Source organism: Gadus chalcogrammus, chromosome 14, assembly GCF_026213295.1.
Source record: "Gadus chalcogrammus isolate NIFS_2021 chromosome 14, NIFS_Gcha_1.0, whole genome shotgun sequence".
In the NCBI taxonomy this organism is placed as follows: Eukaryota; Metazoa; Chordata; class Actinopteri; order Gadiformes; family Gadidae; genus Gadus; species Gadus chalcogrammus.
Genome location: NC_079425.1, coordinates 22,486,783 through 22,500,077, shown reverse-complemented (window position 1 = coordinate 22,500,077; position 13,295 = coordinate 22,486,783). Strand labels below are relative to the sequence as shown.

General features: G+C 45.9%; 1 protein-coding gene across 1 annotated transcript in view; it reads right to left on the bottom strand.

The window, feature by feature from the left end:
• LOC130403934 (protein unc-13 homolog C) overlaps positions 1 to 13,295 on the bottom strand; it is a 109,308-nt gene that overhangs the window by 90,761 nt on the left and 5,252 nt on the right. The window contains exons 2-4 of the mRNA XM_056608482.1: positions 7,327 to 11,648; positions 2,427 to 2,449; positions 1,222 to 1,268 (exon numbers count right to left, since the gene is read on the bottom strand). Of these exons, the coding sequence (XP_056464457.1) occupies positions 1,222 to 1,268; positions 2,427 to 2,449; positions 7,327 to 11,467 (4,211 nt within the window). The 5' untranslated portion in view covers positions 11,468 to 11,648. The remainder of the gene's footprint in view (positions 1 to 1,221; positions 1,269 to 2,426; positions 2,450 to 7,326; positions 11,649 to 13,295) is intronic.

The window sequence follows — 13,295 nt, the reverse complement described above, 5'->3', positions numbered from 1 at the left end:
GTCGCCCTCTCTGTCCCTCCCCCTCTCTGTCCCTCCCCCTCTCTCTTAGTCCCTCTCTATCTCTCCCTTGATCTCCCTCCCTCTCTCTCTTGTTCGGTCTCTCTCTATCGCACTTTCGCTCTGTCCGTCATGATTAATTTATCATTCCCTCAATGCCGTTATCTCTCTCTCTCTCTCCTCTCTCTTCCTCTCTCTCCTCGTCTCTCTCTCTCTCTCTCTCTTCTCCTCTCTCTCTCTCATCTCTTCTCTCGTCTCTCTCCCCCTCTTCTCTCCCTCCGCTCTCCTCGTCTCTCTCTCGTCTCTCTCTCTCTCCGTCTCTCTCCATGAACATCCTAGAGCGTTGTACACAGGGTGAAAGTTAGGGTATGTAATGGACAGTCGAACACAAGCGTTACATAACTTGAGTCTCCTACTAGATAAAGTCTTTTGTCAGCAGTGAATAAATCGTGCAAGGCAAGTGGATATTTTGTGCTGCAGTTCCAACGGGAAGTATAAGAATTATTATCACAGAGAAGCCAAACCCTCCAAGTTTTCCCCGGAACAAGGCCCTTTGTGCCTTGCACATAACCCGTGTCGGTACCATAATTGACTGCCCATGTTCGGGCTTGATATTCAAGTACGTGGAACTGATACATATATAGAAAAATAGCGTTTCCGGTTCTGAATGGCGATAGGGCAGTTATTTTTCACTGTTAATATCTGCAGCTGTGTTGTTAGGTAGATATTAGACATACATTTTTATCAAACAATAATATGTATATTCAGAATCTACAGTTGGTAAAGCTAACAGTTAGTCAATAACATTTATTCAAATGCTGGTTTTCCGGCTTTATTGCTACAGTTGGTAAACGGTTACTAATAACACATATTCAAATTATGGTTCTCTGGCTATTTTAGGCCTACTTGAGTTGGAAAAGCTTACATACAGTTGGTAAGGCTACCATACTTCCCCCAGCAAGTTAGCCCTTGTATATTTTACAATTCATATATTCATGGCTAAATATATTTTTGCCACGAATATATAGATACGTTTTGCTATTTAAACCAACCAAACAGCAATCACTACAATCCGACAAAGCAGAACAGGGAACGCCATATTGAGCAACGTGAGGAAGGAGCCCAAGACCACTGAACACTAGCCGATGGGAAACGAGGGCAGTGGCGGGAAACAAGAGGTCTTCGTGGGCACGGATATGGGTGTGATCCCATCAGCGCACTCACCCTTCAGTCTGCAGGCCCAGTATTTTGGGGTCCAGGACATTTCGAGTCTGCCGAGGGATGGAGAGAGAGAGAAACGAAAAAGTAGATTAACAATAACCGTCCAGACAGCTAGACACAGCCATGCCATGTGACTACACAGTGCACACAACTCAGTGGAAATGGAGCACTTAACATAAAGGACAGAATGTGTGTGGGTGTGCGTGTGTGTGTGTGTGTGTGTGTGTGTGTGTGTGTGTGTGGGTTTTTGTGTGAGTATGCGTGTGTGTGTGTGTGTGTGTGTGTGTGTGTGTGTTTGGGTTTTTGTGTGAGTATGCGTGTGAGTGTGTGTGACTGTGTGTCTGTGTGTGCTTATGTATGTTGGTGTGTCTGTGTGCATGTGCATGTGTGGGAGTGTGACTGTGCTTCTGCGTGTGAGCATGTGTGTGAGTGTGTGTGTGTCTGCATGTGTTTGTGTGTCTGTGTTCACGTGCGTGTGTGTGAGTGTGAGTGTGCTTCTGCGTGTGAGTGTTTGACTGTTTGTGTGTGTGTGCGTGTGCTTGTTTCCATACGTGTGCGTGTGTGTTCAGACTGGATAGGTAATGGGTGATTATGGTATTTCACACTCCAACCACCGGTCATTTCAGGATCCAGACAAATTAGGCATGTTTTCCGTGCGAGCAGCAGAGGGGAGTTAAGGCGCTCAGCAGTGGGGCCAGAGGTGAGAGGCCACATGCCTCCATGTCATCGGTCGCCACCGCTCCCTGGGCTGAGAGCATCCCCAGGGAGCGGGAATTCTAACAGCAATGTGAAATGCTTGTTAAATGTCTGTGCGTCCACACAAAAACACATTCTTCACATGCAAGATACGTGAGGTCAACACATTTCTATCCTAATGATGCATGACATCATAGGCATTGGATAGAGGATTCTGTTCATGTAAGGGTTGTGCATGAGGGGGAATGCTGTTCTTAGGAAATTCATGCAGCATTGTCAGGGAAAAATAATTAGGCCTTTCTCAAGTTTCTCTCCCAACACACACACACACTTAAAACATACACATACACTAACACAAAAATACACACACACAGAATCCCACACTAAACAAAAATACAAACACACACACATACACACACACACACACGTGCATAGTCATCCACATGCAGGTGAATGCCACAGGGAAATCACAAAAGGTTGGGTGATTTGATGCTGTAACAATAAGTCAAAACCTGAGTGTCCAAATCACTGCTGTCTGAAAAAGAGAAGGAGGGAAAGCAAGAGAGAGAGGGAGAGAGGAAGAGAGAGAGAGAGCGAGAGCGAGAGAGAGAGAGTTACGGAGAGAAAGAGAGAGAGAGAGAGAGAGAGAGAAAGCGAGAGAAAGATAGAAAAATAGAGAGAGGGAGAGGGATAGAGAGAGAGAGAAAGATAGAGAGGGAGCGTTAAACAGGAGCTTCATTCAGGTGAACACTTCATGAGTCTCAGGACATTCACACTGCACATAAAAATCAATGCAAAGATTAAAATGGAGGAAAAGCATCGCTACGGGTTAAGTGGTCCACTATTAATGGAGATAGAAACTGTAAAAGTCAATGCCCTATATAAAGAATATACCTGTAGTCAAAGGTAAGAATTTAAGGAGCTCTTCTGTATTCGATATAGGATTTCCAATCAATGCGTAACAAGTACTGCCGTTAATGGTCGACTCTGGCCATCGGCATGGTAACAGCCGACAGCCAGGACGGCATGGGGCATTAGACATGTGACGAGACGTTGTATCGTGTGTCAGGTTTTGACACAAACTGCGGTGAGGACATTTAAATAAGAAAGACTGCACAGGTGTAATTACCCTAATATTGATCATAGCATGACAAATCGCCGGCCAGTCTAGGCCAATCACACGGACACGGATGGAGAACGTCTGCTAGCCGATGGATACCGAGGGGATCGGCCATTTATATCTGACAGGTTAAGACATAACAATACTAACGCAAGGAGAGACATCGATCGGGATCCTCAGAGTCCCTAACTACAAAAGAAACAATTTATGTGTTTTTTCCTGCATAACACTGGCTCAAGCATATGGCTCATTCAATAGTTGCCAGCAATATGACAATGATACCTGCAGAGAGAAAAATAATTTCATGTTGATTACTTGCATAACCACGGTGCATAACCCCCAAATTGAAGCCCAGGGGTTTTGAGGGTACCGTGAACGTGGCCAGTTTAGCCATAGCGGGGCTGAACTCGAAGTAGAGTCATCTCCACAACCAGCTCGGCTGGCACGGCTCCTAGCTAGGTTACACTGAGCAGAGCCAATCCCTCTGAGACGTTCAAAGTCATTAGAAAAATGGGATTCTGGAAAGGTCTTATATCTGAGATCGAAAAAGTAATCGATTGCCAGTGGAAACTTGGCAGTGGGCTTTGGCTGTGGGTTGGTGCAGAAGTGGTTCGAGGAGGTCAATCCTGCAGTCGTGGCGCGAGTCACAAAGCACATGAGATTCAGATTACTGGAGCTTCAAAACCTGCTGCGTATGGATTAAAGTACAGCTATGTACACAGCTTTAGCCCGAGACATGCCCGATTGAGCATACTCATACATCCACAATGACGTACACGCACGCACGCACACACGGCACACGCACCAAAATAAACATAATTTTGTAAACCGTCTATCCATGGGCTCAAAATTATCTCTTCTTAGATCAGCTCTCGTCTGCAACCGAACGAGTGCCTGGCCGCTGTGCTGCTGACGGGGAGTAAAGGAATGGTGGTGGCTGCGCCAGATTGATCAATTATTCAAAACTATTTCAACACAAAGGAAGAAACCACTGCAGGAGAGAAAAGACACAGCGCCCAGAGATGCCCACCTCCACCCGACGAGGAGGTTCATCATTCCATGGGACACGATGTGTTTGCATACGCAATCCTTTCATATAATTGATACGTCTCGCAGTTCCCTTTTCCAGGGAGAAAGAGCGGACCTCCAGAGATGTACATCAGGTACGATGTACATGGATATAAGTCGAGAGCCGCCGCCGCCGCCGCCGCACCGTATATTCTATGTTTAAATGATTAATTACACATAAGAAAAAACAGATGCAAATGTTGGTTTAGGGGGAAAGCCTCTCCCTGTGCCAGACCATGCGGCGTTATATCTTGTGTGATTACGTAAGAGTTTCAGCGAGCGAGCGAGCGCCACAGAAGGCGTGTGTGACGGCTGCTGGTTGGGCTGCTGCCAGCGGCAACGCGGGCTGGCTTAATTGACAGAAATATGTCCCCAGCGAAAGTGAAGGAAAACACGGCAGCATCTTCCCCGCCTACTAACAAACCAGTGTGTGGATTTATATAACAGGGAGACCGGAAGTGCTGGAATCTTGTCTCGTAGGTTTTCAGATAGTGAGTGCTCAGCACCAAATCAGAAATCGCTAAAGTACTCCCATTTGCTTGTAGGTGTTCATCAGGGACCGCCTCAGGTGAAGGGGTCACCAGTGGCTGGATGTCGTACCCCATCAGCTAAAACACGAACCCCACCCCTCCCTCTAATCGACATATGTATTCCCATACATCCCCCGCCCCCGACTGAGCATGGCGAGGGCCTTCCTCCTCGGGATCCCTTAAGACCCAACACCGTCTTTACGCACAGACCTCTATAAATATTCTAAGCAAGGCTGACCTGGTTACAGAGCGCCCTTGGGAGTGTGAATTAGCATCTGAATGCCGACGCTGCTGTAGCCCTCAGTGAAGGCAGGAGCTGGCAGCAGCGGTAGCAGGGCCCGGGCCCCTCTTAACAGATCCCAAAACAGCACAAGCCGGCACGCCACGGAACACAAGCACACAAGAGACAGACAGAGACAGAGAGAGAGAGAGAGAGAGTGCAGAGAGATGGAGAGAGAGAGAGAGAGAGAGAGTGCAGAGAGATGGAGTGTGCATGTTAGCCCAGGGAAGCACAGAGCGAGAGAGTAGAGATGGAGGGAGGGGGAACACAGAGGGAGCGGCCCAGAGTGCATGTGTGAGCGTGTGAGAGCGCGAGAGAGGGAGATAAAGAGAGGGAGAAAGTGACAGTGAGAGTAACATAGAGAGCAAGAGAGGAAGAGACAGAGCGAGGGAGAGAGGGAGAAGGGAATAACATAGGGGAGAGACACAAAGAAAATGACAGTGACTGTAACAGAGGGAGACCAAGTTGGAGGGAGGATAACGTATGGGAGGGAGAGAGAGAGAGAGAGAGAGAGAGAGAGAGAGAGAGAGAGAGAGAGAGAGAGAGAGAGAGAGAGAGAGAGAGAGAGAGAGAATGAATGAGAGAGAGAGAGAATGAGAGAGAGAGAGAGAGAGAGAGAGAGAGAGAGACACACAGAGAGAGTGAACGGGAGAGAGAGAACGAGAGAGATAGAGAATGAGAGAGAGATAGAGAATGAGAGGGAGAGACAGAGAGATAGACAATGAGAGGGTGAGATGTAGAGGGAGAATGAGAGAGTGGGGGGGGGCTCTGTGTCCTTCAGAAGCAGCCATAGCCCAGCGTTGAGAGATATACTCTCATCTCTACAACGAGGACGGGTACAGAAGCACAAGCCTAAGCCTGATCCTGTGGGTCTATTCATTCTGGATTGTTATATTCAAAAGAAAAACGGTTGGCATAAACATTTTTATAGTAGAGACCATTTTTATATAACTGCAATTGTCTTAAACCTTACCACGTAACACTTCACCGATCTTGTGTATTCAGATTGCCGTACTCGATTTCAACTTGTGAATTGGGTAGCTCAGCAGTTTTGGGCCCTCAGATGATCACTTAAATCCCTATGGAATATGGATGCATACTGCAGCCCAATCAAAGACATTGCAGCTAAGGACGATCGTTGGGTAGCTTACTTGAGCGTACCGAAGGGTACTGCTAAAATTGAATTACCCTGGCTTGTCAATAACAAAAGTCATTCAATTTAATTTGACTATTGTCTATTAGCATGGGAAGTATAATTGATCTCCACAAAGCATCAATCGATCTGTTTTCCCACTGAGATTTTATACGTTGTGACGTGAATTATTGGAATGCAACACTTATTATGATAACAAAAACCGGCTGTATAACTTCTGTACCATTTTTAGACTATTAGAGGCTTCATGACTGCCGGCTGCAGACTGAGAAATGGGCAAATATTATACCGTATGTTTGTATTTGTAACTATGGATTTTAAAGCTATTTCCATACAGTATATTGATCTGAAGCGATCATGGATATTGTATAAAATAAAAGTTAGTCTAGTCTCGAAAGTTTGTGTTTATATATGTCTTTTTAAGAAATATTAACTAATTACTTGATGTCTGGCCATTCAAATCTCTATGCCGATCAATATCAATGCATCGCACAATTGTCCCTCCATTATCTGTACGATAACTATCCAAGTTGTTGGATTGCTTAATTCTCTCTCTGAATGATCTTCCAGATATGGGCTACAGCCTGGGACATATTCTATATAGCCTAATTCAAACAACAACTGCAGCACAAATAAAGGAAATCAAATAAGGGACAAACTAACTGCAGAATTACCATGGCAATTCCAACTGATCAATTTTTACAAAAATAAAAGCAGCTTCACATACCATGGCAACTGTGGTATATTTGGCCTATTAAATTAGCATTAGAAATGACAGTCTCTTAAACCTTGCCTGAAAAAACCTTAAACTCAAAGCCTACTGCAGTGTGAACCGTGTATGGGAAGACAAATATGAAATCAAATGCATACCTAAAGACGACATACACGTGTATTTGTAACAAGATACGTTTTTCGTTCACTGCGCCAGTTCAAACTGATTCAATGCAACAGATTCAGATCTATGATCCAAGTCCCTCATAGTGTAAGTATAATGTCGATTTGCAAAATATTCAGAATAATTAACATGTCATTCTAAAATATGCCCTTGAATGACTAACCAGTCCCTTTATTGTCGGCGTCAGCATTATACTAACACTACCAGGGGGTCTTCATTGAAATCCAAAATATATCACGTTCTTATGTGAAAAAACTCTAAACGAGTAGGCGTTACAGCCACTATGTAATTTAAATATGCTGTTATCTAACACTTTATATTCTAATGGCATTATTGAAACATTCAAACTGATGAAAAACGTCATACCTCCGGCTAGGATCTGCTGCTCCAGTTCAGCCATCTGCTTCCTGTAAGCCCTCAGCGCAGCCTCCTTGAACGTTGGACGAATGCGCTTCTTGGGCGCCACTTCTGCCGGCTTCTCCTCTGGGACATTTCTGTTTTCGTCCTCCTGCTGTTGATCCACTTTCTGAGACACTTCAGATGCCTCCTCCATTATGTCATCCACCTCCTCCAGTTCCTCAGCGGCCCCGTCCATTTCCTCGGTCATGTCGTTGTCCTCGTCGGGTTCCTCTACGTCCACGTACTCCACCATGGCGTCGTAGTCCGACATGTCTCCCGTCAGGTGGGTCTTGTAGTCTTCGTTGTAGTCGTCGTCGTACGACTCGTCCGCGCCGTAGTCATACTCCACGACGAGTGCCTCTGTGTTGGATTCGATGTCTTCTTCTGCAGCTTCAAACACTGGTGAATTATCAAGCAGCAGGTCCTGAGAATCGTCATTGATTTGGGTGGCCTCGATATCGTCGGACTCGTCGTAGTCTTGAGACGTCTCGTACTCCTGAGTGGGCTCCTCCGCGTCTTCCGCGTCCTCCGTGTCGGTGACGTTAGTTCTGTTCTCCAGGTTGGCCAGCACCTGCTCCATCACCTCCACATAGTGCGTCTCGTCATCCACTGGTGGATCCCCTGTCTCGGCCACCGAGTCTGAGGAGAAGGTTTCCGTGGGAACATCTGACTCTGTGGTGGTCGTACTGGAGTCGTTCGGAGTGGAGGTAGACATGCTGCGGAGCCGGCCCATGAAGGTAGTGGAGGTGGCCGGCTCCTCAGGGGCAGGTTGGGCGGGGGGGGCCGAGGTTGCAGAGGGAGGCGGGGCACCAGACTTCCAAACGACTTCCAGTGCTGATTTAGCCCTCTGCAGTGTAGAGCCAAACCCGAAACCAAAGGACTTCTCACTGAGATCTATACTAAGCCTGCTGCTCCAGGTCTTCGGGAGCTCGTCCACCTTCTCTGACCGAATCTCACTCTGGCTGCGATACATGGTGGCCGATTTAGTCTGGTTCTGGTGGAAGCTATGATTGACATCAAGTTCAGGAAATTTGTTATGGTTTTCTTTAACAGACCCTTTAGGGACCACCTTGGTAAGGGCTTTAGGAGCTTCCTTTGAGGCCATTTTTGCAGCATCCTTAGGCTCGACTGTTGGAGTGGCCTTAGGCTCAACTTTTGGAGCGCCTGTAGCGGGGGTTACCATAGGAGTCTCCTTAGTAACCGTGTTTAGGGTGTCCTTGGGGACCACTTTTGGTGTCTCAATGGCGATTATCTTTGAAGCTTCTTTTGGGGCAATATTGAGGGCTTCTTTAGAGGCTACTTTAGGGATCTCCTTTGGGCCCTCTTTAAAGGTTAGTTTAGAAGCCACCTTGGTGACTTCTTTAGGAGACATTAGCGGCTCTTTAGCAATGACGCTAGGCGATTCCTTAGGTGAATCTCTGGGTGATTGTTTAGGAGTGGAAATAGGGCTTTCAATTGGTGTTACTTTGGGGCTTTCTTTTGGGGACTGTCTTGGACTAGCTTTAGGGGTCCCAATCTCAAATTCCTTTGGGATTACTTTTGCGGGGACTTTAGCGGCCTCTTTAGGAGTCGCTCTGGAGCTGACCTTAGTCGTTTCTTTATAGGGAGCTTTTGGGCCTTCTTTAGGTGTGACTTTAGAAATCTCTTTAGGGGTAATGACAGCAGATTCTTTAGGGGTTTTAGGAACGTCCTTCAGGGAATCTTTCCTTGATGAGGCCTTCGAGGGCACCTTAGATGGAGCCTTAGTAGCAACCTTGGGGACTTCCTTAAGAGATACTTGAGGGATTTCCTCTTTAGGAACCACTTTGCTAGTTCCTTTATGGGTACCTTTAGAGGCAGCCTTAGAAACCTCTTTAGATGTTGCCTTAGAAACATCTTTAGATGTAACTTTTGTGTTTTCTTTGGCAACCATTTTAGAGCCTTCTTTTGATTGACGAGAAGATGCTTTAGTGACAGGTTCCCTTTCTACTGGCTGAGGGATGATGTGGGTGGTAATCGGTGGTAGAGAAGTGTCTCTGTCGAGCATCATAAAATCTTCATCCCCTTCAAACTGTAAATCAACCTCTTGGCATTTAGTTATATTCTCTGGGAAACCAGGGATAGTTGATGGGTCAAAGGGGCTGCATACCTCAATAGAGGCTTCAAGGCCAGAATCAGCACCTTGTTCTAGATGGTGCCAGTCTTTCCAGGGGGAAAGGTCTCCCTGTAAGGAGAGCTGGGAGCCGCTGTAGTGGCTTCTATCCCCAGAAATGCAGACAAGTCCATTGCTCACCCCGCTGTCAATCGTTTCGGTGGTCTCAACCTCGTTATGTTCGGCATATGGTGGGTTCTCCTGGCTTAGAGGGTGGCTAGGGCTAGCATACCAGGAAGAGGCCATATCCTCCTGTTTCCTCTGCCACAGTTCTTGATCCGAGGAGGAGAGCAGGGACCCGCCGTTTGTTCTGGTAAAGAACTGACTCTCTGAGAAGTCTTCAGAGTATGACTGGCAGAGTTTTGAGCAATCAGACTCAGAACGGCTTAGTTTAGGAGTAGAGTAGTCACTCTGTGATAGCCAGCCAGGAGTCAAATCAGAGTAGTATGCCTTTGAATGCTTGTCGGATTCCTCGTAGGTATCTTCAGCATAGTGAACTGAGCCTGAGTATCCAGCTTCATCTGAGCGACTATGATCATGGGACCTCCTCTTCTCCGATTTACTTTTGTGAGCGGGCTTCGAAACGACCATTGCATATTTGTTCCTGCTTAACTCCTCTAGCTCTTTATCGCTGTCCATAGAGTCCCAGTCGTCGCTCTCTACTACCTTATCCTTGCCTGAGATCTTTATATCCATACTTTCGTAAGTTTGTGACAAAGACATGGCTTTGTCTTTTTTTTCCTTGCCTTCAGTAGCTATACTGTCAGTAGTAACAGTTATACCTGTACCTTTAAGTTTATAGCATTTTTTTAAGACTAAATCCCGCTCTTGGGGCGTTGCAAAAATAACGATTATAGGGCGAGGTTTTGCATTGGAACATTCTCTTTGTTGCCCTAACCTATGAGCTAGTTCGATTTTGATAGTTTTATGCGCATCTATAAATCCTAATTTATCTTTTAGAATTTTATATATAAGAACCTCTGTTTTCTCTGACCTTTCCTCTGGAACATTGATGAACTTTAGTGTTGCATTATTAGTTTGGTGGCTAATCTGTTTGATGTAGTCATGGATGTCCCGTGTCTCCCTCCTGGACTGGACAAATCCAGTTCGAAGCTGCTCGATCTCGCTCTGGACTACCTCCACGCTGCTGGAGATCTCGTCAATAGAACTTTTAAGTGCATTTACATGGCCCCGTAGCTCAGATAGCTCCGTCTCTATCTGGCTGATTCCCTGCAGCTCTTTGAAGATCATCTCCATGACGTCCTGGGTGCCACTGATGCAGCCCGTGGATGAGGAGCCGGGCTCCAGGGTCGAGCTCTTCTGGTGCCGCCCGGCCCGGTCCAGGGACTTGCTCCGAATGCCCAGGGTCTTCCTCCAGTTGCTCACCTCCGAATCGGAGGAGACGCATTCCTGACTCTTTTTCCATTTCCTCAGCTTGCGCAGGGCTCCCAGGCGCAGCGTGTGCAAACTGGAGCGCTCCACACGCTCACCCTCTGAGCTACCGTCAGAAGGAGCCAAGCTGATGAGGCTCTTCCTGTTTCGTCTTACTGGCATTGTGTGAGATTTGTGTTCATTAAGTCTGCGGATGGGTTTTGTGGCAATCACAGAGTCCGGATAGCAACTGTTGACTGAAAGGAACTCTGGGTAGCTGCGATCATTGTTATTTAAAAGAAGGACATTTTTAGGGAGTCCGTTTGCTATCGCCACACGATAGCTAAAGGTGGGGGAGAGGGAGGAACAGTCGTCCTGGCTACCGTCTTCGTCAAGCGATATATTACGCGTCGAAGAGCATTTAGAGATCTTCTTAACTGTGGTCTTCAAAGTGGTTGAAAGAGTTGGATTATGTGCTGGCAAATCACTTGATAAAGGCTCTTTATTTTCAATTCTTTCTTTTCGTTTTGCCAACTTCTTTGTAAACATTCCTTTGCAAATCTTTTCAATGTAGGATGATATGGTCTTGATTAAGGCAGAAACCATGGAGAGCAATCCTTCAGCGTGTTCTATTCCATGCAGTAGGAGTGTATTTCAGCTGAGATACAGCGCAAGATGAGTTCTTCACAATATAGGCCGTCGCTGAATGTACTCAAACCAGAGTTTGACCGAAGACTAACACACAGCAGTGACTCCAATGGAAATCCTCAGAACTGGATGAAGTGCTCTGAAAGAAAAGAGAAAAATATAACGTTTTAGTAACTGTGTCTGAGACTTCTCTGCAGAGTTACAGAGTAAAGCACAAAGCTATACCCTGCAGGGAATACATCCACATTAATTGAGATTAATAAACCAAGAGAAATACATTGAGAAAAAATAAGATTGGGAAAATCATACTTTGTTTAGTACAATAGACTCTTGGTGATTGTATTATTTTGTAATAATGCAATACAAATAATACAATCTTTAATTTGGAACTTAAATACTTTAGAGTTGAGCACACACAACTATTCATCTTCCACAACACTGTGATAAAATACGAGTAGTAAAAGAGTAAAGAATCCAACACAGTGATAATAATACTCAATGAATATGCCCTGGATTTGGCTTTGTTTTTTACCCTCTTTTCCTGGTGTAATTTCACATTGTATCCTTTGGAAAGGTCTACAGGTATGGGAGGCATAAAACATATCAATTAAAGCAACAATGGCACAGAAAGCCCTAATTACCACATTGAGATTATGACATTTACAATAGATGTTTTACTCTTTCATAGCACAAATGGTTCAGTACACCGTGCTGAATCATCAATCCGGGGTCTATATTTAGAGCGAAATATCCAGCCACACACAGAGCAAGAGAGGAAGGGGCTGAAGAAGTGGAGAACTGAACTGAAGTACTGAACTGGGGAACTGAACCGCGGAGCTGGAGGCTGGGGACCCCTTGAGTCAAGGTGGAAGGAGCTGAGCGCTAAACACCTGTGTCGGTGAGCAGTGGGCGCATGCCGTGCCACGGAGCCCGACCGGCCGTCCTTTGAGCTATCAGGAAGGTTTGTTTAGTGGAGGAGCTGACAGCTGCTCCATATCACTTCGGGGATTCGGTGGCCGACGCAGCCACAGAGTCGCGTCCGGAGAGAAATGCTCACTTCAAATGAGCTGTGAAACGTAGCATTATAGTTAGCGTCTGCTGTGGGCTCCGAAGACAATTCACAGGAAAAAAAAAGAAATAGTCCTTTGGACCAGGACCATTCCAATGGTGGGCTCTGGCTGTAGCCAAAATGGATGGTTTTCTAGATGGATCTGAAGTACATAGGTCTTCTTGAGCTTTGTAAATCACATTTTAGCATGTGAAATGTTTAAATTATATGGGGCACTAAATACTTTTATATTATATTTTAATGTATGAGTATGATAATAGTATGATAATATTTTAATGTATGAGCGAGAGAGAGAGAGAGAGAGAGAGAGAGAGAGAGAGAGAGAGAGAGAGAGAGAGAGAGAGAGAGACAGAGACAGAGACAGAGAGAGAGAGAGAGAGAGAGAGAGAGAGAGAGAGAGAGACAGAGAGAGACAGAGAGAGAGAGAGAGAGAGAGAGGGAGAGGGTGAGAGAGAGATGGGTCTAAACCATCTGTCACCACTGAGAGTAGAGGTGTACCCGGTGCACACATTGCCTCTCTATTTAAGACAACATTCTAAACAGGGTGAGCTGATTCAATAGCCTGCTCAATGCCACTGTTTGCACAGTTTATTTAGGGACGTGAAATAATAACCCCGCTCTCATCAGCCACCCAAGCCTTTAGGATGGCACCATCTGACTGGCCTGCAAATCCCCACTTAAACAGGAGAAGCAATAGAGACGTCGTAGATTGTGATA